This window comes from Podarcis gaigeae, assembly GCF_964106915.1.
Source record: "Podarcis gaigeae genome assembly, chromosome: 3".
NCBI lineage: Eukaryota > Metazoa > Chordata > Lepidosauria > Squamata > Lacertidae > Podarcis > Podarcis gaigeae.
This window is the reverse complement of record NC_139680.1, coordinates 60,584,723-60,609,023: the sequence shown is the minus strand read 5'-3', so window position 1 is coordinate 60,609,023 and position 24,301 is coordinate 60,584,723. Positions and strand designations below refer to the sequence as shown.

At 38.6% G+C, this 24,301-nt stretch overlaps 2 protein-coding genes across 27 annotated transcripts in view; one reads left to right on the top strand and one right to left on the bottom strand.

Moving 5' to 3' along the window:
- The window catches only part of LOC310841112 (uncharacterized protein), a gene marked incomplete at its 5' end in the record, with an annotated part of 19,159 nt that extends 17,886 nt beyond the window's left edge, over positions 1-1,273 (bottom strand). For 2 of the 5 annotated variants that reach the window (XM_083731675.1, XM_083731678.1), the window contains one exon: positions 1,163-1,273. In XM_083731675.1, coding sequence (XP_083587801.1) covers positions 1,163-1,249 — 87 coding nt within the window. Of the gene's footprint in view, positions 1-140; positions 213-301; positions 388-1,162 lie in introns of those variants that run through there. The other 3 variants (XM_083731679.1, XM_083731677.1, XM_083731676.1) reach the window with 3 other exon arrangements.
- Positions 272-24,301, top strand: BCLAF1 (BCL2 associated transcription factor 1). Of its 22 annotated transcripts, XR_014562357.1 has the most exons (15): positions 429-570; positions 3,872-3,935; positions 4,652-4,776; positions 5,350-6,255; positions 7,504-8,172; positions 8,266-8,435; positions 13,100-13,205; positions 15,504-15,588; positions 16,395-16,570; positions 16,705-16,866; positions 17,637-17,817; positions 20,550-20,696; positions 22,652-22,858; positions 22,976-23,062; positions 23,715-24,301. XR_014562357.1 is itself a non-coding variant. In XM_083731640.1 (13 exons), exons 3-13 carry the CDS (start codon positions 4,673-4,675, stop codon positions 22,979-22,981), a joined length of 2,688 nt encoding a protein of 895 aa, XP_083587766.1. In that variant the 5' UTR covers positions 283-358; positions 3,872-3,935; positions 4,652-4,672; the 3' UTR covers positions 22,982-24,301. The 22 variants fall into 22 exon arrangements, 11 of the variants coding, with proteins under 11 accessions (XP_083587768.1, XP_083587766.1, XP_083587771.1 ...); XR_014562350.1 differs by lacking the exon at positions 16,705-16,866 and having other exon boundaries at positions 17,706-17,817; XR_014562351.1 differs by lacking the exon at positions 16,705-16,866 and having other exon boundaries at positions 24,094-24,301.

The following is a 24,301-nucleotide window of genomic DNA, read 5'->3' as shown; positions in this document are numbered from 1 at the left end:
CTATGCCCGGACATTTTCCTAAATGAGCAACATAATGAGAACCCGAAATTATCTGCCCTTATGTTTCCCCAAAAACTATGGCGTAATCCCGCAACTATAGCAAAACTCTGAAGACTCGAGCAATCAACCTTATTTTTTACCCGGGATTTGTTGCGCAGACGATAACTAACAAGAAAAAAAAAGCGCGACAGGCGCATGCGCCTCAGCAGCATAGGCTTTCCCCTCTCCCTGCGTCCTTCCAACGCAAGGAAAGATCACGTGACGCCGAAGACTTCCTGCCAGGGCAGCTAGCGTCACTCACGCCGCCTCGGCCGCTTCTTAACCGCCATCTTTCATACGGGTAGCCGGGGACGCCAAGGTAAAGAGGTCATATTTCCTCTCCGCCCTTTCTCCGAGCGGAAGTGATGCCATCGTGCTATTCTAACGTCGCAGAAAGTGGTTTTCTCTCTCTATGGTTCTTCCTTCCTCTCTGTCTCTCTCCCCCGCCGCCCCCCATTTCTTTTCCTTCGCCGTGACTGGAAATGGCCGCCGAGCGGTAGAGAGCCGAACGGAGCTGTCGCTCAGAGAAGGGTGAGCCATAGCCAACGCAAGACTTCGAACGAGGAGGGCTGGAGCCAGAGAGGTCTTCTGCCTGCTCGGGTTCTTCCTCGGACGCCATGGGTGCCGCTCCCTCCAAACGCCCCCCCCCCGCCAGCTTTTGGAGCTCCGGCGCGAGAAGCCTCGTTAGCGCGCTCGGCAACTCTCCCTCCCCCCCCCCCCCGCTTCCAGACGCCGTTATTTTTTTGAAAAAATCCCTCGAGTTCTTCCCTTCGCAACCCCCCTCCCTTTTTCTAACTGAAGGCGGGGGAGGGGCTTGGTCTGCCTCACAAGGGCGGGAGGAACGGAGGGGGAGGGGGACTAGAGGCGGCTCCCATCTCCCTCACACACACACTGCGCGCAGCCTCCCTTGTTTGGACCAGGGCCCGTCATCTCTCCCCGTTCCCTCCCGCCTCTTTCCCCCATGGGGCGGGGGGGGGAAACAGGTAGGCCGGAACGAGGCCGGCTGGGCGGGGCCAAAGACCGCGGCCCGCCTCGCCCCTCGAGAGCAGGCGGGGTGGGGGGCGTCGCTTTCTGTTTAGTCTTTTCCGCGCGACGAGCGGCGCCTGATAACGTTTTAACTTGCCTCCATCTTTCGCCACCCCGACCAGTCAGTTGAAGGGCGACGAGGTGTAGCTAGGGGGAAGGAGAGTCCTTGGCAGCCTCCCGGCATACTAGCCGCACCGAGGGCCCTAAATGGATGTCTCGAACACGCATGTCGGCATGCACGTGCCCTGCCAGACAGCTGCTCGTAACTGGCTGCGGCTCCTAGTTGAGCACCAGACCTTTTGTTGAGAAAGGCGAAAAGGTGTGCAGAGTAATCAGTGGATCGTGCCTTCTTCACACAGTGCAGGACTCTGGGCAAGTCCGCACGATTAAACTTGCTTCCAAGTGATGCTCAAGAGTGTTTCCAGGGAGGCCTTATCTTGAAGAAAGGGGGTGTATCCTTAAGAATTTCATTCCCAACAGATACAAAAAATGACTTATCACAGTAATTGCAGTATCTTTCAACTGCAGCAGTGTGTGGATATTGCTCCAGGCTCATGCAAATGTCCTCTGAGAGCAGCATCTGGAGGTAAAATTTACAGTGTGATCCAAGCCCTTTCAATTCATTTCATGTGATTGAGCTTACCCAAGTCAAAGCAAGAAAAGAGTTGTTAATTATGACTTTCCCCCATTCTCCACAGTGAACTTGGTATAATTATTATTTGGCACTTGGGAAGCTGCCTTATACCAAGTCAGCTCATTCGTCTATCTAGCTCAGTAGTGTCTTCACTGACAGGCAGCTGCGCTCTGTGGTTCCAGTCTTTCCTTGCTGTATCTGGGGCATACCAATCAGCAGTTGCTCTACCATTGAGCTATGGTTCCTTGATATGGATACTTCCTTCTTTAAGTATTAAGACTTTCAAATAGCATTATGGGAGATTGTATTAGCAAATTGTATTAGGGCTTGTACCTGTACTTTCACCCAGGAAAGAAAAGACTTCACTATTAGGCTGCAACATTTTCCAAATTATGATGGCAAGGAACAGGTCACATACCTGAGAAGGTTTTACTTTCAGAGTGTAAATGTCAGGATTACTTGCTTTCCTGTTCTGAAAGCTGGTAAGCCTAGCTCAGTGACTCACACTGAGATGGAATAGGCAGCCTACTCTGTCTGCATCAGAAGTAATTGAATGGTCAAGTCACACTTGATAGTGGTGGTAGAATTTTCCAACATCAGCAGAGGCTTATCAGAAAAAACAAGCTGGATCAGTAAATCATGCAAATGCACCAGGAACGCTCCTTAATGAATGGGTGTGTCGTGCTTATTATTTTAACCGCTCTAACTGCTGTACCAAACTAGCTCTCATTTATGTATCTTGGGAGTGTGTGCTGGAGGGTGGCTCATAGCTTTTGTTTTTTAATGTTTTCTTTAATGAGATTTGCAAAGACAATAAAAAATAAAACATCAAGCTAAAAAATTATTGAGTACCTTCTTAAGAACTATACCTTGAGGGAAGACAGAAGGAAGAAGTTTAGATCAGGGAGCAGATTTCATCAGCTTCTGACAGAACCATCACAGTTCTACAGAACTCTTAGGCCAGCAGAAGGGTGGTATATAAATGACATAAATTTATATTTCTCATAGCAAGTTAGGCTACATTAAGGTTTTCTCCATTTCATATTAGGCTGAGTTATTGCTGTAGGGTTAATAAGTAACAGCACTGTTACTTACTAGTCAGAACTGTTTTTGAAGAGAGTCCGTTGTACTTTCCTGTTAAAAGTGTTAGAAGTATAAATCACTTTAAAAGTGGCTAGTAAGTGGCGCAGATTAGTATGTGCAGTATTTTTCTCCCATTATGGATTTGTCATAGACTTGCAGTTCTGGAAGAATTGTGAGATGTGTTCATTTGAGTTGGTTGTTACCAGATAACATTAAAAATGTGTGATTAATTTTAATCTGGCTTTTTTAAATAAAAAAGTTCATTTTTATTTTGCTGAATGTCTGGGCTTACATTGCTTGGTCTGAGGACACACATTGAAGCTTAAGTTAAACAAGTCTGGTAACTAGTTAGCACCTGGGTGGGAGACCACCTGATAATTCCATATATGCCACTTTGAGCTCTATGATGAAATGAAGACAGGATATAAATGCACTAAATAAAATAAATTATTTAACTATGCTGGAATACTGAAAATTAAATTCATATTCAGAAAAGAGGCAGGTATTGAGGTATAAGCAACCGTATATGTCGAGCATATATTTTTTGTGATTCATTGAGAGCTCTTACATGCAGAAAATATATACCATTGTTCAGCACTTTAGGTGGATTAGGCACTGCATTCAGAGGCGAAGAGCATTGGCACCTTCACATCAGACCAAGGCCTTAGATTTAGGTTTCCTGTTGCTCCCAAGCAGGTAAGGGGCTCTGACTAAGCTCTGGCTTTTATGCCCCAAACCTCTTTATTAATTTGTGGCACCACAATAGGTGGTGGCACTAGGATAGGTTACTGTAAGATACAAGAACGTTGTGAGACAATGCTTATAAATTCTTACTGAGCAATTTTGGAAAGGCCAATAAATTAAGTCAATTTGAACATGTACTGTATTTCTGAACAATCAACTTAAACTCAGCAGGCTGTGAGACAGTGTTGCACTGAGTAAATGCTACTCTGAGTTTGAAACAACATAACCCACCACATCAGACTGTGCTTCAGATCTTCTCTGTTTAAATACTTAAAGCATTTTTTAAAACCTGTATTAACTATGCAGTCAAATAACATCTGCTTTTGTTTTGTTTTTTAAAAACAGGAATTAAACATTTGAGTGCATACCAAGAATTTTAAATCCATTTCTTGTCTAGCAGGATTGCAAGGTAAGCTAAATACTTAGCTATTTTAAATATTTTTAAGACCATTAAAAGGAAAGCTGCCCAGAATGGCTGAGGAAACCCAGCCAGATGTGCAGGGTATAAATAATTTGTTGTTGTTGTTATTTTATTAAACCATATCATTTATAATTTCATTTGGGGGGATGGAGTTTGCTGGCATCCATCTGTCTCAGGAGGCAATAGAGTCCATCTCTGGGGGTGAATTCAAACCTCTGGAGAATCACAGCACCTGCTGTGGCTACAGAGATTAGTACTTTGTAACTGCTCCCAAAAAGAATTGGTGTTTTGAGCGACTTTCTGAGTTATGGATCAAAGGTAGATCTTTGGGGTAAAGAACAGTAGAGTAGTTAGTGACTATTTTTAGTTCAATATAGACAAGGATAAATGAAAGGTCTTTTTAATCAAGAAAGGAACAGCACACACACAAAAATGCATAAGCATCAAATGTATTCAGTGTGAATATTGAAAGAATAGTTGACATTTTTGTTCCCTGTTACCTATAGTGCTTTCCACTGATCGTTGCCATAATGTGGAACATAATGTTTGAGGAGATTAGTGATAATTTGAAAAGTTTTTTTTTTGAAGGGTGGGATGGCTTCTTCTTGATTTTTTTTAAAAAATAATTTACCACTATCCATATATGAATTGATCATCCTGAAACTAAGGTAATGTGTTTCAATTTACTATTTTCTATTTGGTAGGTGTAAGCTACTGGGGGAAAAATGGGTCGCTCTAACACTAGATCACATTCTTCAAGATCAAAATCCAGATCACAGTCCAGTTCAAGGTCAAGATCCAGATCACACTCTAGAAAAAAGAGATACAGGTACATTTCTTCCATTTATTAACATTCTCAGTGGTTTAATATTTTTTAAACATTTGAAAGACAGACTTTATTATTAGCAGAAATTTAAAATGCATGCTAAGAATCACATAATAGCTTAAGTGCTGTTTTGAGAAGATTCAACTGATTTTAGAAGACATTTTTTGCTTTGGCTACTGAAGCTTGTAGACTACCGTTGGGTGTGGAGTAGTTGCAGAGGATGTACAGGACTTAATGCTTATAGCAGATGAAATGTCAAGAAAGAAATGCTTATAAACAAGAGAAACAAAGGGAATTAGTTGCTCTGATTCTTTACCCTGACTCTCCCCAGCCCCCTCCAGCTCATATAAACAGAAAGAATAGCTATCTGTACATTTCTTTGAGGGAAGGCTTCTATATTTTATTCCATTGACACATCACTTCGACCCTCAAAAGGCTGCTGTTCAGAGTGCCTCCTGACCTTAATGGAGCTACTTGGGGCAGGGGTGTCTCTGGGCCATGCCACTGTACATAATATGGGTAACTTATTTTAGAAGAGTCATAAACTATGGGCACTAACATTTCTGTTTATCTTAGTTCTAGGTCTCGGTCTAGGACGTACTCACGATCTCGCAGTAGAGATCGTGTTTATAATAGAGATTACCGCAGAGATTACAGAAATAATAGAGGAATGAGACGCCCCTATGGCTATAGAGGAAGAGGTAGAGGATATTACCCAGGAGGTGGAGGTAGATACCACCGTGGAGGTTACAGACCTGTTTGGAATAGAAGACACTCTCGAAGCCCTAGACGAGGTCGCTCACGTTCTAGAAGTCCAAAGAGAAGGTCAGTCTCTTCCCAGAGATCTCGGAGCAGATCTCGCCGATCCTACAGATCTTCCAGGTCTCCAAGATCCTCTTCATCTCGGTCTTCATCTCCATATAGCAAGTCTCCCGTATCTTCTAAAAGACGTGGGTCATCAGAAAAGCAAGCAAAGAAAACTGAGGGAGCTGCTTTACAAGACAGTCCATTAAAAAATAAATCACAAGAGGAGGAGAAGGGCGCATTTGAACATGATCCTTCTGAGGCACTAGATGATTTCAGTAAATCTGCAGCAGCTTCAGGTGATATTTGGCCTGGCCTTTCAGCATATGATAACAGTCCGAGGTCTCCCCATAGTCCTTCTATTGCTTCCCCACCTAGTCAGAGTTCCTCATGCTCTGATGCCCACTTACTCAGCACAGTCCACTCAGCAAAAAACACACCTCAGCACTCGCATTCCATTCAGCATAGCCCTGAGAGGTCTGGGTCTGGCTCCCTTGGAAATGGCTCTAGTCGCTATAGCCCTTCCCAGAATAGCCCACTGCATCACATTCCTTCAAGGAGAAGCCCTGCTAAAGCAGTTGCATCGCAGAATGCTCCACGTGAGGAATCTCGGATACGTTCTTTTTATCCTGAAGCTGGGGATCAAGAAAGTACAAAGGGCGCAAAATTTCTGAAAAGGTAGGAACCATAACTACAAAAATAAAGATAACATAAATAGTACAGTAAGCATACTTCTTTATACATGTATATTGTGCAATGAAAAGTACCTGAATTTTCTCTAATTTTATGCTGGTTATACTATGCTTCTGACTTAGGGATGTATACATGAACTTTTCATTGTTTCTCAGTCAGAGCTGTAAATATACGTTTTCATTAGTATGTTACAGTGTCTTCATTGGAAGCAATTAAAGAAGACATATACTGCCGATTAATGTTGATTAACAGAGTCCTGTTATGAGAGTGATTTTCCCATATTTTTTACAGCTTTAATAAGAGTTGCTCTAGCAGTGTTAAGCAGTAGTCCTGAAAGATCCTTTTGTCTTGGTAAAGGAAATACCATTGTGGTGGCCCAGATTTTCTAAAGTGCAAGATTGTATCTATCTTCAGTAGAGAAATTGTTAAATTTAAACTGGACATTGGCAACTTTCTAGCTGACAAGGTTCTCACTTTTGTTTATAATGTATCTGTAGAACTGAACATAGCTGTAACCATTTATGCAATGTTGTGTCTTTTAAAAATGAAATAATCAACCAGTTGGAAATCTGTTTCTCTGAGCTCTGCAGGATAGATAGTACAATTCTGTTCACTTCTCAATTTACTGAATATATCTTCTGAAATATATTATTTTTTATAAAGGAAAAATTGTTCTATTAGCTTAATAATATATAATAAATGGCATACAAATATCGTAGAAGATTACAAATGGGGGCTAGATGTACTTTTAATATATAGGATAGAGACTAAAAACCACATTGTATTGCTTCAGTAACTGCTTTGGCAAATGCCTTGCAATTTATTGTATCCAGATTGTAAGTGTGTTCTACTATGTAAGCAGTGTAAGAAGACATTTTTATAAGCTGTTTTTTTGACAGTGTTATATGCTCTGAACTTCTGGATTTAATGGGATACAGATACTGTATTTGTGCTGAAATGTATTTAAGAAAAATAATGATTTGTAAAAGAGAGCAGTTTTCTTACAAAATAAAATAGGCACAGAAGTACAGGAACTTGTGCAAGAAATAGCTCAAAAATCTGAAGAGCCACTGAAGAATCTCATCAGTCAATATATAAAAAACGTTATAATTGTATAATTAAATTTGTTTGCTTTGGTACTCATTTTGTGGAGTTGGGATGCCATAAGGATAAATGCTACAAACTGAAATGAAAGCAGTTGGGAGTTATTCTTCTCTTCTTTGCCATCCACAGGTACACAGATGAAGAGTCTAGAGTATACCTGCTTGAGAGGAGTAATGCTAGGGAGAAAGATGCTCAGAAGGAAAGAGGGCTAGAAAAAGGGAGGACAGAGGGAGAGAGAGAGTGGGAGGACCAAGAAGCTTTGGAATATTATATGGATAAAGAATCTGGAAAACAAAAATTTAATGACTCTGAAGGGGAGGACACAGAGGAGACTGAAGATTATAGACAGTTCAGAAAGTCTGTTTTGGCAGATCAGGGTAAGGGCTTTGCTGCATCTCACCGGATTGCTGAGGAGGAAGGCTCAAAGTATAAATCTAAAATCTCTATGAAGGCAAACAGAGACAGTGAAGGATTTAGAGAAGATAAAAGTTACAAGCTTAAAGACACAACTAGCTATGTAGTGGAGAGGCCTAGTGCACTAAAAGATAAGCACAAAGAAGATGAGAAAGTATCTGAGAGAATGATGAAGAAAGAAACCCAGTCACCTGAGCAGGTAAAGTCTGAGAAGCTCAAAGAACTCTTTGATTATAGTCCTCCCCTGCACAAGAATTTGGATGCAAGAGAGAAATCTACTTTCAGGGAGGAGAGCCCACTTAGGATCAAAATGATAGCCAGTGATTCTCATCGACCTGAAGTTAAACTTAAAATGGCACCTGTACCACTTGATGATTCAAACAGGTAAATTATCTGAATTTGTAACCGTTTTCACTTATCCATGAAGGAATTGCTTTTCATAATTTTTTTTTGTTCTTTTTGTGTTATGCACTTTAGACCCGCTTCCTTGACTAAAGACAGGCTGCTTGCTAGTACACTTGTCCATTCAGTCAAGAAGGAGCAAGAATTCCGATCCATCTTTGACCACATTAAGCTACCACAGGCCAGCAAAAGCACATCAGAGTCATTTATTCAGCACATTGTGTCCTTAGTTCATCATGTCAAAGGTATGCTTTGAATTTGCCATACAAAGTGAGCATCATATGGCATTAGGAAAGTGATGGTGAAGTCAATCCATTGGGAAATTCAGCACTTTTATGTTCATGTAGACTTCATGCTTTCCTTTTATGGTTATATATCCTAACATTCAGCATTCTAGGAAATGGATATGTAGATTTTGAAGAGTGTTGCATAGTTTTAGAGAAGCTTTGGCAGATGTTACTTAAATTATTCCTCTTTTCCCTGGATTCAGATGAAAAGGAGGAGGAAATGATATGGAGATTAAAGAGATGTGTAGGACAGAGAGATGGGAAAAGATGGGGATAATAGAGGTGAGAGAGCAGATAGTGTTAAGGGATACACAGTGAAAAGATGGGGGAAACAGAAATTGAGCTGCAGAGACCCCTGTAGGTGGGGAGGAAATATTAAAAAGAGGGTTAACTGAGAAAGGTTCGGGTGGAAAGATGAGTGTGTGCTATGATGTACAGAGCAACCTAGTTAGAGATGACTAAATAAAGTGCTGGCATAAAATCATAACATTGTGGGAAATATAGTGGTTTCCTAATAAGAAAGTGGCCCTCGGGGTGATTTGAGTTGTGTGCCTCTGGCATAGGCCAGTTTCTTGCATCTAATTGTGTGCATGTGTATCTGATACAGTTACAACTTGCTGAGATTTCATCTGGTCTTGAATAATTTTGGTTTGCACTACATGTCAATATAACAGAGGAATGCAGCATAACGTCTTTTTAATTAAGTCTCCTTGATCCTTACTGTCACACTCCAGTAGGAATTCTGTAGTGACAAATTAAGTCATCCTCATGTCAATATGTAGTGGAACTAAGTGCATTGCTGACTAAATAGCCTTGCATAGGTGTAAGTGTTTGTTTTTCAACTTACAGCCAGAGGTGGGTCTCCTGCTCCAGTGTAAGGAGCTTAGGCAGTCCATTTATAGCTGGGTAGGCCTTGGATGGTACCCAAAGGGCAGAGATTGGCATGGGAGTGTGAAGTTAGTTGTCCTTAGGTACCTGTACAGGGCTGAACTTCAAAATCATTAGTTGTTTGGGAATCCAGAGACACACAGCATTGCATAGCCCCAGTGGGCAAATGGAATGCATGCTCCTCTCCATAGTTGCATACTCTATTTTGAGATGAATATGAATAATGTCATATAAAATCCCCCAGTGTGCCCCCTCCATAGTCCCATGAACTCTCTGAGTGACCTCCATTGTCATGTGAGTGGACTTCCACTTGCTCAGTGGGACTTCCTATTTCTCTTCTCCACCCTGTTGCCCTCTGCAGATCTTCTCTGAAAGGTCTCTGAACTATCAAGCAGATTTGAGGGGCATGGGAGCTAAAAATGGGAAGAGAGGAGGGGGAAGTTTGATTGTACAAAGAAATATATTACACTGTTGGAACTGTAGTCTTGGATGTTACCCTTTCTGTGCATAGGAGCAGATCTACTAAACACTATGGGTAAGAGCAATCTTATGTCACTTGGAAGTACAGGGGGCACAGACAGACATTATAACCCCAGCCTCAGTGCACTGGACCACCTGTAAAGTGAAAGATGGAATGGCAAGTTGGAGGCCAGGCTGTAGCCTAGCTGTTTACATGTACAAGGAACAGTGCACTGAAGCCAATCTTAGTTAGATTTTAGTGTGTTAGCACTTTTCTTATTTTGCAATTAAATGAGTTGCATTTAAATTAGTTATATTTAAAGCTGATTGGGATTGCCTGACTGATTCAAATGATATTCTTCTAGAAATAAATATTTAAAGACACCCTGGTTGCTAATAGATTTCTAAGTTTCTCAAAACGGTGAAAGCTCTTACTTGCTAGCTAGAAAGCTGCTACTTGGTGTAGGCAAGTCCCAAGACCTACCTCCGAATCCATCAAAAGCATCCACATATGACATTGCTCAGTCATATATTTGAATCAAGCTGGGATTAGAAGGGGAAGATTTTCAGTTGCAGCCAGAGGCATGTGGCTGTGTTTGCAAAACACTAGCTGAATGTGTTTAAGTATAAGTCTAGAGATGTTAGCCATTGGGGTTTCCCCCCTGGTGAAGTAGGCATTTGGGAAGAGAGCATAGGTAGCTGCCTTAATTTTGGTCATACTTTTGTCTACTTAGCCCAGTATGGTTTTGTGTAACAATCAGAGGTCTTTCATGTTACCTACTCCTCTTTTTAACTTGAGAGGCCTGGGATTCAATATGGAACCTTGAGCTTGCAAAATATGTGCTTTATTGCTTAGCTACAGCTAATTCTCTTATCTAATGTTACTGATATGTATAGCTGTTTTCCTAACATTTCCACATGCATATACTTTAGTTTGAATAGTGGGTCTGCCAAATGTATTCATTGGAAGGCACCATCACTCAAGCTCAGCAAATATCAACTGCAGGACATCTTGATTAAGGACAGATTTTGGGTTGTGTTCAGTGTAGCACTAATGTGAACATTCTGTTGGTGTAAGGATTTCTCCTTGTGCAATGGTATGTTCTTCCCTTGTGCACCCATGAAATCTGTTCTGGAGTTCCCCCAGCCCTCCAGAGCAGATTTGGGGATGATGGGGGAGAAGAGGGGGTTTCATTTTGCTATTTCAAGAATGTAGTTAAATGCCACCCTAAATTTCCTGCTTTATGTTGCTTTTTCTTTAGGAACAGCTAGTTTTGTTATAATAGTAATAAATCATGAAGAATTTCAAAGATGTGAATTTGCTGGTGAAAATATTGAAAATAACATAGTATATGGACTGATTGACCAGATCTCTAACAGTTATGCAACATGGGGCACAATATTATAATAAAGTTACTGAAAATTCATTTTCTTATGCTTTTATTTCTCTCACTGTACTAACTTAGATGTTGCTAATTGTTCATCAAGGGAGGAGCAGACAATTGATTTTTTTGCCTATTATAGGATGAGATCCAACATAGCAAGAGCCAGCATTTGTTCCCGTAACAAGCCATCTTCTTCTCCTTCTCTCCCTTGCATGCCCCCAAATCTGCCCTGGCGAGTTGGGGGACCCTTGAGCAGATTAAGGAGCTGCAAGGAGCTGGAGGGTGGAGAAGAGAAACCAGTAGTCATATTGCATAAGCAAATTTTCTTTATGCAAGTGGGTGTACATCATTGGATGTCACCCTTAGAATGAAGTATTTATCTTGGCCTAGATAGAAAGTTGCATTTCTGTATGTCTTGTGTTATATTTGTACATCGACTGTAGTTGTCAGCTGATCTTCTAAACATTTTCAATTCATGCCAATTTGAGAACTGCAAAACAAATCTTAATAAGCTTCCCTACCCAGAAAATGTTTTACCAAATTATGAAATCCTTGACATTATGCTAGTTAAAGAGATCATTTAAATTGAATGGTTCCAGTGAATATATAAAATACACAATTTGACCAGATATCACTAATCTGTGACCAAATTAGTGCTGTGTCTAAATCATAATTTGTTTCCGAAGGTATTTCAATCTTTTTACACACTTGAAAAAACAAAACAAAACCTGTGGATCGAGTTTTGGTGAAAGCATAGTAGTAGTTTTACATTATTGGTGCAATGCAGCTAGACTAAACAGCTCTTCACTTTCCTAGAGCTGAAAATGCCCAGTGATATTTTCTTTTTCATTGCAACTAGGTCCTGGAATGTGTTTTGAAATGGCAAAATCCATATTACAAAAGTAAAATAGCTGTTGAAAGATAACAGATGCACAAACAGGCAAAGTTGAACCTTCTATCTTCCTGGCAAAAATGGCACAAAAACTGAGTTGCTAGCTCAAATTCCTGTGTTTGATGGAATTATGATTGAGGCACTACCCTTGTAGTGGCCATATCAAGTTTTAATGATTGGTTATGAGAGATGTGCTGGATGTTGGGCGGTAAGTTGATACAGATGTACATTGACCTGTTAAGCGGATAGCTTGCTTTATTTGTAGCATTTAACAGTCCGTTATAATTTTACACGTGTTTCTATTTTACATTTACATTCAAACATCTGTTGAACTGGTCTTTCAAAATGTAATGTGTGTTACTAATTTAATGGTCTTGGGTTAAAGAAAGAAAACTTTTAAATATGCTACCAAGTTTGCCAAGATGCCAGATGTTTAAATATATTCAGCTGTTAAGGTCTTCATTCTGGTCTGAAAAGAAGAAGTTGTGTTTCTTTTAAGGAAAAAACCTCCCATATCTTTATCTTATATATGTTTACTTAGAAATGAGTCCAAGTGAATTTAAGAGGGCTTACTCTAATATAAACGTGTGTAGGGTTACAACATTAATGAAGAACACTTAGCTCTATATCTATCAATTAATTAAATAACCAAAGAAGCTCTCTTTAAATTTGTAATATTTTCCTCTACAAATACAGCAATGTATTCTTCTCTTCTGGGCACAAAGCAAAAATGTTTGGCAAAAAGAACTGTCTCCGGCATTAAAAAGTTACGTTTTTTGAATTCGTAGTCGTACTGGGCAGAGTGTATGTGTAGAGAAAATTGTAAAATACAATGGTTACCTGTTGCTGTACTTTAAGAAAGATGTGGGGACAAATGTTATTTTTGTGTCTTGTATATTTTAAGAATTCATTTGCTTCTTTTACATCCTTGTTTGGTATTATATATATGTGTGTGTGTGTAGTGAAATTAGATAGTATTTGTCCTCTGCAACCAACAGAACAATATTTCAAGTCAGCTGGAATGACCCTAAGTGAGAGGTTCACTGCTTATCAGAAGTCTACTGAAGAACATAGCACCCGGCAAAAGAGTCCTGAAATACACAGGTGCAGTATTACATAATTTTCTCTGCTTCTTGCTGAGCTGAAATACTAGTTACTCTCCAAAAGATAAGTAACTTCTTAGTGAAACAACAAGTTCCATATGGAGAAGAAATTATTGGGGGAAATTGCCAGATCAGATGTGATACATACTTAATTGTTAAAGTCTGGTAATAATAAGCAAATGTTTCATGAATTGAAAATGTTTCTGTAACAGGACACACTCCTGACTGGGTTTTTCTTTCTTTCAAAAAGGCAGGAGGTTGGAGATCTGAAAGTGGGGAATTTAACATGAATCCCTTGTCATGGTTACTTCCTCTTGAGGTTTAGATTTCCCCCCTGTGAATGGATGGAGACCTATTGAAATGGGTCACCCCTGAAGACTAATGGGGGCTCTGTAGGACTTCTGGTATGTTTGGCACTGCTGTTGAAGCCTTAGTTGCTCTGTAGAATATGGAGATGACTTGGCAGTTGACATCATAGTGCCCAGGTGTCCTTCTCCTTAGCAGAACCTGGGCAGCATTTGGTATATAGTTATACTGATACCTGTTTCTGGGGAAGAAGCGGGATATTATTATGGTTATAGTTATGGTGAGGGCAATTAAACAAGATGGGAGACAGCTTAAATGCAGAGAAATGAAGACTTGTGCTGAGACCTGATCATTATATTGAGATTATTCTGTGGGAGTGTTGCTGCTAAATTAAAAAATTATGCTCCCCACTGTATTCTCAGTGTTATTTAGCTGAACCTTTCCAGATGTATAAAGGCCTGTTTACAGTGCAGTTCTGAAAGGCAAGCAATCGGAATACCACAATGAGATATATATGGAGTTGCCTTATAAAACAGTCCAAAAAATTCAGCTGGTTTAAAATAGGACAAAAAGAACACCAATGCTTTGTTAACTGCACTGACTCCTAGTCAATTTCTGGGCCCAGTGTTGGTATTGACTGAAGATAGTCTCCTCCCGTGTAGATGTACCTGGACCCCAAGATCATCTTCAGAGGTCTGTCTATAGGTGCTCCCACCCAGTGAGGTGAGGTGGGTGGCCACTGGGTAAAGGGTCTTTTTAGTGGTGAGGCCCCAGTTGTAGACTGTTATCTCCAAAAAGGTTGTGGTCTTTTTGGTGCCAAATGAATACTTTTTTATTTTCAAATGTCATTTAGATGTAGTGTATTTTTAAGTTCTGTGCACTATTGTTGTTTTCTGATGCTATTTTAATTGATTAATATTTTATGTTTTTCTTCTATTTTTACATTTCATAGCTTAACTTCTATATGTAAACTGCCCAGAGAATTTTTTGTTGATGGGCAGTATAGAAATATTGTAAGTAAATCAATAAATGCTTCATTCAGTTTAAATGTGTATATTGCCAGGACCAGCACAAAATTTCCTGGTACCTGAGGGCACAGCCAACACTGCTTCCCAGTGTACCATTCCCATGGCAGCCAGCAAATACCTTTTAAATTTAACAGTGTACTACTTTTAAACTTTAAACTGCTTACTCTTCCTTAGAACAAGGCTGGGTGACCCAGTTCCAGTTAAAAGCCTTGTAGGAACTCTTTGAGTGCTAAATAGAAGGATGACCAGACTGAGGGACAGTGTGTGAATATGCTACTCTTCTCAGTCTGCCATCTGAAGAGAAGGTCTCAGTATAGCTAATGGATGGGCTGGGCCTGTTGGGGAGGGGATACAAAACTTTATGGCCAGGATACAAAGAGCAAAGGGAACTTTATGTGCTTTTTCCATAGCTATCCTCTGTACTGTATCACAAACTGTATGTAGTTACAAAAGTACATACAGTGCAATTGATCAAAGAGAATTGGAATTCTCACTGGGGCTTTCTCTGATATACAGCTCTTTGACTCAAGGCCTAAGTTTGCAAAAACTTAAATAGGATATAAAACATTACTCCCTAACTCTAGCTATGTGTGTTTAAGTGAATGATGATACCTGTCAAATGAACTACAGATTTTGTTTTCTCTGTGTGGAGTTGCTATGTCTGTGTATTGTTAATGTAAAAAGGCTTTGAATTTTCTAGTTTGAAATTGCCCCTGAAAGAATATGTTCCATTATGTGGTTTTTGAATACTGCTGTTGGTTTAACTTCGTGGAAATGTGTAGCTGTTGCTATTTTGATTTGACTGGTAGGTCTATGGGTTTTATTCTTGAGATGTATCTGTACTTTTAAATGGGTTCAATTTTAGACTGCACAATGGCACTTCTTCTTTTGTGTTTCCAGTTTTCCACTTGACAGAGATGAATGTTGGCAGCCATAATTATTACTTTTAAAAATCTTGCATTTAGGAGGATTGACATCTCTCCAAGTGCCCTGAGGAAGCATACCCGTTTAGCGGGAGAAGAGAGAGCCTTTAAAGAAGAAACTCAGAAAGTAGGTTCTAAATTGATATTCTTAATTTTAGTTTTGGTTTAAAGCATCCAAGCCCTTTATCCCAGAGGCATGTTTTACAAATTGTGCTTTTATCATTTTATGTCTTAAGTGATAATAGGTCTGACCTAGTTCTGATCATTTTCAAAGGATGCAGTGGACCAGTTTTGTGTAATCTAATTGTGACATTTTATCACTTTGACACAAAAGGATTACTGTACTTTTTGTTCTTAGAAAAATAGACAATGGATTCTCTGAATTTGCTTAATTCTCGAATTTGCCAGTCACCCTAAAGTCTTTCACTCTCAGGAGCAGTATTTTTTTTTCTTTTAAGTGGGGGTGGGTGGGGGTGTGATATCCAGAAAGCCCTGTTTCACGAGTGGTATCCTATCTCTGGCTTCAATCCATTAATTACCAATGTTATCCACAAAGGATGTAAAATAAACTTTTCTTTAGACTGTCCTAGTAATTGTTAAAGATGTTGTTGTATTGAAGTTTTGTTCCTGGATAATACTTGAAAGCTTCTTTCAGGTCTGCTTTCTTTTTGTAAGAGTAACTTTTCAGTCCCACACTCTTCTGTGAAAGATCATTCTACTAAATGTGCAAAAGAGCTATTGGGAAAGGGAATATCGCTTACATAGCTGGGTAACAATGGAATCCTATGCCTGTTTATTTAGATGCATTCCCACTAGGTTCATTATGATTTACTTACAGGAAAGTATGTATAGGATTGCATGCAAAGAGGTTGATTTCCTATTTCATTCTCTGAAGGGTTTTTAATACTAAAACACTGCACATTTCTGATCCAGGGAGATAAAAAATTAAAGTGTGATGCTGCAGATCTTCGACATGACATCGACCGTCGTAGAAAAGAAAGAAGTAAAGAACGAGGAGACTCTAAAGGTTCCAGGGAATCCAGTGGATCAAGGAAGCAGGAGAAAATTCCAAAGGATTACAAGGATTATAAATCTTACAAAGATGACAGGTAAAAGGCTTAGCTCCCATAACTAGGCTTTTAGCTTCTAATTAGACTTTTGTAATTATAAGCTTAATTGCTTTCAGTTATCACTGTACAATGGAACATCTAAATTTAAACAATTAAAATTATTTGTTTTACAGCAAAAATGTATTTGTCTTTTACACGGCTTATGGTGGATGAGGACAAAAACTTTGGAATAGCAAGCTAACACTGAAAAAAATATGACAAATTAATCTGTCCTATTATCCAGGCTACATCAGGAGGTTGGACTTCAATGCAGTACATTTCTGTAAACAGTTTGTGTAAGAACTTTGGTTCGTTATGCTTGATTCCGCACTTTTTCAACTCATAACACCCAGATTATGAGAATTTTACTGACATGTAGGCTTAATGTGGGAAAGGGGGGGTGAGAGTTATTTCCCCCCCCCTCAAGACAGATAGTGGGCTCAGAGGAACAGGTTAGTCTTTAATAAAGCAACTTACTCAGTGTGAACTTGTAGCAGTGATAAGAATTACTTCAGGTATATCTACCTTTGGGGATTTGTATTATATTCTATAAAACTGTAAAATCAATGCCAAATGTATTTGCTTTGGGGAAATTGAATGTGAAGATCATATTTTCCTGCTCTTACTTACATAATCATGGATTTACTTGCACTTTCTGTTTACTTTCTTACACTGATGTCCATACAACCATCAGTTGCTGATTATTTCTGCACCCTGGGTTTATATAGCAAAAAGGCAATATCAATTTTTGCTTCTTGGTAAGATGTACAAAATAAATGAAATAGTATCACTTTAGAATTTTAGCCTTGGGGATTTTCCCCTACCTTTTATTCTCTCTTCCATTGTAAAGCATGCATATATATTTAAATTAGTTTGCTGGCTAATAGGTTCTCCTTGTTAGGTGCTATGAGCCATTAGCTGTTAAAGAGTTATAGATGGAAACTGGATAGTGTAATAATACTGCACGTTAGATTCAAACAAGAAAAGAGGATAGCTTCTATGGGCACAGAAAATAAATCCTATGTATAGGATGCTACAGCAAACAGTATGGTTTCTTATTTTTCAGTAAACAAAAAAGAGAGCAAGACCGTTCTCGATCTTCCTCAACTTCCTCCCCATCTTCCTCCTCATCCAGTTCCCGAGAAGAAAAGGACAGCAAGAAAGAAAGAGATGAAGAATTTAAACCCCATCACGAGCAGAAAGAATACCCAGGTTTCACAGGAGTTGGAAGACCTAGAGGCACATTTGTGAGTTTCTACCATACTTTTCCTGTTGTTGTTGTTGTTGTTGTTGTTGTTGTTGTTGTTGTTGTTGTTGTTGTTTTTTAAAATCATAATTATAATAATTGCATTCAAATTATTAGGCTTTAGTTGTTTTATGTGAAATATTATGGAAGTGCATTTTGAAGAAGTTCCTGCTGGAAATTTAGCTTGCAAGGAGGAAATATATAAAATCCTATCCTAGATAGGGATATATTTATCTTTTTTGGCTTAAAATAATAAAAATATGCACAATAAACATCTAGTAACACCTGCGGTGTTTCCTATTGTGTTCTACCATTAGCTTGCAGACATGCTTGGTAGTCATAATTTTAAGTGTTTGAAAAGTTGATTGTGAATTTTCTCACAGAATATTCTACCTTGTTGGTGATACTTAATTAAGGAATAAGTTTTTCTGCTGTGTGTATTCCTTTTTCCATATTCTTTGTATTACTTTTTTGTATTTCTACTCTCTTTTTAATAATGAGCAGTGTTTTGAGCAGGAGGGACCAAATTAACCAGAGTAATGCATGACTACACGAGAAAACAGTGCCATCTGGGCTTTTATGTTCAGTGACAAATAAGGAGCCGAGTCATCCATTATTTGAAATTGGCATGAGAGACAGGTGTATAAAATTTTAAAGCAGTTGCCTTATTTGTATTGGGCTAAAGTTCATTGCACTCTGGATAGTATCAAATGCTTTAAAATGGGATGAGAGAGTTCATTATGGGAAAGAGCGAGATGAATTTTTACTGCCTACATCTCATTTCGGGTCAAATTGAACAATGGATTACTTATACCCAACCCAAACATCACTAGTAAGGTGTTGGTTTTGTGTGACAGGTAGTCACAGTTAAGTAATGCCCGTTAATTGCAAATGCCAAAATCCTGAGGCCCTTAAAATTGCAATATTTAAATAATCCAGAGTTGGCTTGTTGTTGGCTCTCTTCTTTGCTGTGCTTATGGTTTCATTGTTTCAGAATAGAGTAGGATAGCTAAATTCTTAATAGTAAAATATTACAGTTTGTCAAGGGTACCTAAACTAGGGCAAAATACTTTAAAGAATTACAAGAAATTGTTATGTTCAATTGGACTGTGAGCAACCAATATTTGTAAAAACTGACCTAAGAAGTTAGACAAGAATATAATCAACAAAAAGGGGATATATAACATTCTTGTTATGGAATGACATGTATGCTGTGAAATATAAAGCAACATTTTAACAGCTTAGTAGTTTAAATGGGAAGATGGAATTGGGACTGGTTATTATTACTGAGGGTGTATCCAGTTTTAAATTTTAAGAAACACTATTACTTGGTGGCAAATAAGTATATTAGAGAGAGATGATTTAGTGGTGCTTTCTTTTATTTCTTTAAAGTATTTTTATTCTGCTCTTCATGCAAAAAAAACCCCCCAAAAAAGGCTCTGGTGTGACTTACAAAAATCATCAAAAAGGTAGTCCTTGCCCTTGGGCTTTAGATCAAAAGAGAGACACAAGGAAGCAAAAGGGGTTTGAAGGGGGGTGAGGAAACAAGCTCATGCACTTGAGCTTCTTGTAATGGCCAGCTGGAATTGAAAGATTTGGGAAAGAAGAGCTAGAAGTTGCTGGTCTTTCAGCAGACTCTTAATGTGCGCTCAGTAATTTGGTTTGTTTTCTTCACATGATGTGAGTGGACTTAAAGGGCAATACAATGCACTTGCCAAAGCATGCAATCCTGTATGCAAATTCTGTATCCCCATGTTATATATTAGATTTAGAATTTACATACTTAATATAAATGTAAGTATGTAATTTTAAGAACCTAAGCTTCAGGCAACCTATTCTTTTCTTCCTTATAGCAGTTGCTCCTCCACATCTGCCTCAACACTACACCACAATCTTTTTATCTTTTCAGAAATGTTACCAAAGTCCATTTTCCAAGATCTTCAAATTAGTTACTTAATGTGGTTTATACCTTAGTTATAATCATTTAATGTTTTTGGTGTAAGTAATATTGTGCCGTATAGTTCCTGTTATAAATGAGCCTTCTATATAGGATAGTGTATGAAACATTGAAAGGCAGCTATGACTTGGACAGAACTGTGGGTCTTGCCATGTCAGCAACTAGAAACAGGTCAAGACTGGTTTTTTAATGCTGCTTCTTTTAAGTTACTTGAAAGTATTTTTCCTATTACATCTCTATTGTGCTATTTCAGTTAAAATGCATTTTAAAAAATCTAGGCTCTTTCCATGTCTCTTACTTTTTCTCCTTTCTTGCTTTTTATGTTGAATATTCTAGACTACCAGACTTTGATTGTTCATTGCAATGTGCAGTAAGAGAACAGTAACTCCCAAACACATGTGTTTAATTTCTCCATCCTTCGAAGCTAGGCTTTTAAGCTGCTTCTTTGGAGAACTAGAAGCATCAGCAAAAATTGCTGAATTTTGTGTTTTCTGTGGACTACTAGACATTATAAATTTCTCACTATCATATACTACTTTTTCAAAGTGTTATCTTGGATACGCCCCTTTTTAAAAGAATATGTAAAAGCTCTTCTGCTAGCTAGAATGCCATTACCTTAAAGTGGCTGTTAAATTCTGTAGATTGATCCATAAGCCACTTCATTTGTGTGTGGTATTATCTGATGAATGATAACAAAGCATATTAGTTCATGCATTAGGAATTTATCATTTGCTTTGTGTAAACAAATTAAATGCATAAATGCTTTGGTTAATCAGTTTCGAATTAGGGGCAGAGGAAGAGCCAGAGGCGTGTTTGCTGGAACAAATACTGGTCCCAGCAACTCAAACACTACTTTTCAAAAGAGACCGAAGGAGGAGGAATGGGATCCTGAATATACCCCAAAAAGCAAGAAATACTTCTTGGTGGGTGCCATACTATTATGCATGCATCTTTTCTCAAAGCTTGTCTTATAAGCAAATTTATGTAGGCAATATCTAAAGCATCTTCTATCATTTGAAGAATCTTAAGAGTCCTATAGAGGGAGCATTAGAGCTCATACTTGCTTTTATATCCATCTATGTAGACTGATAAGAAATGACTAGCTGTAGAAGACAGGTCTTTTTGCACAACCTCTTGCTTTTCAGTTGTGAAGAGAAAAGGAGAGAAAGTCTAGCACTTACAACAGGCGTCCCCAAACTCGGCCCTCCAGACTGGGCCGAGTTTGGGGGTGCCTGACTTACTCCTGCAATACAAAGTTGTAAATACCTTATTCAATAGTAGATTTCACAGTTGTAATACCTGCAACTGTAAGGTGTTTGGCTTGCATAAGAGCTGTGAGAGAAACCAATAATAATTGCACCACTGGTTTCAGTTGAATAAAAATTAAAATCTTGCCCCTCCTGTTCACCCCAACCGCCACCCCCAAGTACCTTTTAGGCCCTGAGGAAGTTATAAATGCTTCCCTGACCCAAAGCCTTTGGTCAATATATGACTAGGAAAAAAAACAACAAATTTTTGCATTGTATTCTCCTGATGCCCCTTAGACCCGGGTTTTTTTTTTGGGGGGGGGATGTTTACAACAAACTTTACCTGCACCATAACCTTGTGCTGCTTTTATGAGGCAAAAGAGAGTTGTTTATGCCTTCCCTATCAGTGTTAGCCTGGTCATCCAGTGTCAGGTAATGGGCAAGTTTATCTCACAAAAGGGTTGCCCCCAGAGTATAGCATTTCCATTTATTGGAGGGAAAGTAAAAGCATCCATTCAAGGAAGCCACCGAAGTCCTGTCTTCTATCCAAAGTGATTTGGGCTTTGCAATTCCTTAACTTGTTTTTAGCCTATTTGCATTGGGAAGAAAGTCAAGGCTATATCTGAATAGCCTTGTCTATCCTGTGTTCTGTTTCATGGTCTACACTATGTCAATATTGGGAACTTGCATTTCTGTGTAAAATCTTTCTGATTGCTCACTTGGCAGATTTTTATAGATGAAAATCAAAAAATATAAAGTAAGTGTGATCTGCAACAAAATGTTAACAGTGCTTGTTCCCCTTTCCCTCTCCTCCAGCAGCCAGCCAACATTTTGTAGGCATTGTACATACCTAGCACTAATTGGACTGTTTTGGGAATCCTCAACTTTATTCTGTTTTTTTGTACTTCTGCAAATCTTGGGAGTTCCTCTAAGTTTTAACTATATAAGTTATAGTTGCAACCACACTCATTCCTCAGCATTGGAAATTGAGAGAATGATATGGTAGGCATGGTTAGTTTTCTTTGATTTTTTTGATGTAGCAAATCTGCCATGTGACTTTTCAGAAAATATGTATATTAACCCATTATTTACTGTTTCTTCCCATACATTTTTGCATTCCATCAATTAGTACTGGTAAACCCGAGAGTGTGGTATAGATAATTAAAACATAGACAATTTATATTGAATCAGACAAGCAGAAGTTTAGATGCCTGTGCAAATGACTTAAGATATTTTGTTGCACCTAAAACTATGAATAATCTGTTCTGTGTCCCTTCAAATCAATGAGCGCCCTTAGATCAGTGGTACAGCATATGCTTTGTATATCTAACACACTAAATTTAATCACTGGCATCTCCAATTAAGGCATCTTTGGTAGCAGCTCTGGGAGATGCCTCTACCCAAGACATAGTTTTGCACAAGCTTTCCAGTCCAAATGGACAATGCTGAGTTTGATGGACCCAATATTCTAACTTGATATTGGGCAATTTTGTATGTCTGTATGCTTCAGAACATCAAGAACAAATGACTCAGCTACAGTTTTTAGAGATGTGAAGCAGGCGGTTTAAACTTTTCGAAATAAAGTGTGTTAGATGCTTAATTTTCCATTGTTAATCCATGTTTTACTCTAGCATGATGACAGAGATGATGGTGTAGATTACTGGGCTAAAAGAGGAAGAGGTCGTGGCACTTTCCAGCGTAGCAGAGGAAGATTCAACTTCAAAAAATCAGGTAGCAGTCCAAAGTGGACACATGACAAATACCAAGGGGATGGGCTTGTGGAAGATGAAGAAGAAACAATGGAAAATGAAGACAAGGAGAGACGTAAAGAAGAAAAAGTAAGTAGTTCTGGTTTATGAACTCCTTTATTGCTCTATGAATTCTAATTCTAATTTTAAATGGCTTAAAAACCCAAAGTGTAAATAGTGCAAACATTTTCATCTCTTTTGGCACAGGAATAGTAAATTTGAAGATGAACTACAGCTGAAAACATCTATGTGCTATCTACACAGCATTATAATATGACTTGTCTTCAAATGAATGTAAGCATTTTACTTAAATTTTATTGTTGGAGAGTAGTTTAGTTTAGTTTTTGTTTTTTGTTCTTTTGCAATCTCACTAAATAGTAACTGTTGATGATTATACAAAAGCAAGTAGAAAAAGTACAATACTATTTGTCATGAGCAACTTTTTAAAATGTTTACTGATTGTTATAAGCAGTGTAACTTTGCTTTGTCCAGAATATATGGTGAAAACCCTGAAAGTTGTATTTCATTGCCCCTTCACAGCTGTGTTTATTCTAAAGTAAAACTTAGGTCTGCACATCTAAATCTTGAGGCAGCGTTTTAAAATAAATCAGTACTAAAGATCAATTCTATGATGGAGTTAGTAATTTCCTGAACTTTTTATTTGTGTGGCTTATGTTTAAATTGCAGCATAATATTACTTTGACTGATTTGGGGTGGGATACTAATAATTTGTTTAATGCAGCCACCAAATGTCTCAACATTTGAACAGCACTGCAAGATTAAGGATTTGTAATCTGTTTTCGCAAAGCTTGCTATTGATCACGTTTGAGAACCTGAGTACTTTGCTATCTTTTGTATCCCATTTTCTGAAAAATGAGTGCAAATAGGACATTATGCAAGTCAGTGTTGGGATCTTATTAATTCTCTCATACATTCACATTTCTAGAACACGATGGGAGTTCTCTTCTGAACTGATCTAGATCTGACAAGTAGAGCTGTAGCTTAACAGGTGCTACGTTTCTCCGTCCACATACCCTTACTGCTAATGGGGAAATGCCTCAACTGTTTGTGCAACAGCACTAAAAGTAGCTTGACCTTCTGCATACTTTTCTTACAAGAAGACTTGTCCTACATTCCAAACCTTTAGGCGTACGACAGAAAGAGGTAAATTGTAGTGAAAAAGTTACCTTTAACACAAGCATGTTTCAGTGTTTTTTCCCCCAGAGTTTACATGCATAATAAACATAGTCTTATGTAAAGCACTAGATGCTATCCATTTATAACATTTAAGCAGTGTGTATAACGAAATGACATTATTACTGCAGGAACATTAGAGGAAGACTCACTGACATCTCGTGAAAGTGTCGGCCAGAAAACTCATGGCAATATTGATCCAGCTACCAAATGTATCAATCTTTTCCCCAGTTTGTAAAATAGTATTTTCCGTGGGTTTTCTTCAGATAAATAACTTGACCATTTGGATATCTTCATGTTTTCAGTCTTCAGTGGAATAAAGATGTGAAAATTCTAAAA

What these genes read in the sequence shown, in the direction of transcription:
- BCLAF1 (XM_083731645.1), top strand. Translation starts at nt 4,673, where the DNA reads ATGGGTCGCTCTAACACTAGATCACATTCTTCAAGATCAAAATCCAGA. An exon ending in TCTAGAAAAAAGAGATACAG is followed by an intron (nt 4,777 to 5,349) that starts GTACATTTCTTC and finishes TGTTTATCTTAG; the next exon opens with TTCTAGGTCTCGGTCTAGGA. An exon ending in CTTAGTTCATCATGTCAAAG is followed by an intron (nt 8,436 to 13,099) that starts GTATGCTTTGAA and finishes TGCAACCAACAG; the next exon opens with AACAATATTTCAAGTCAGCT.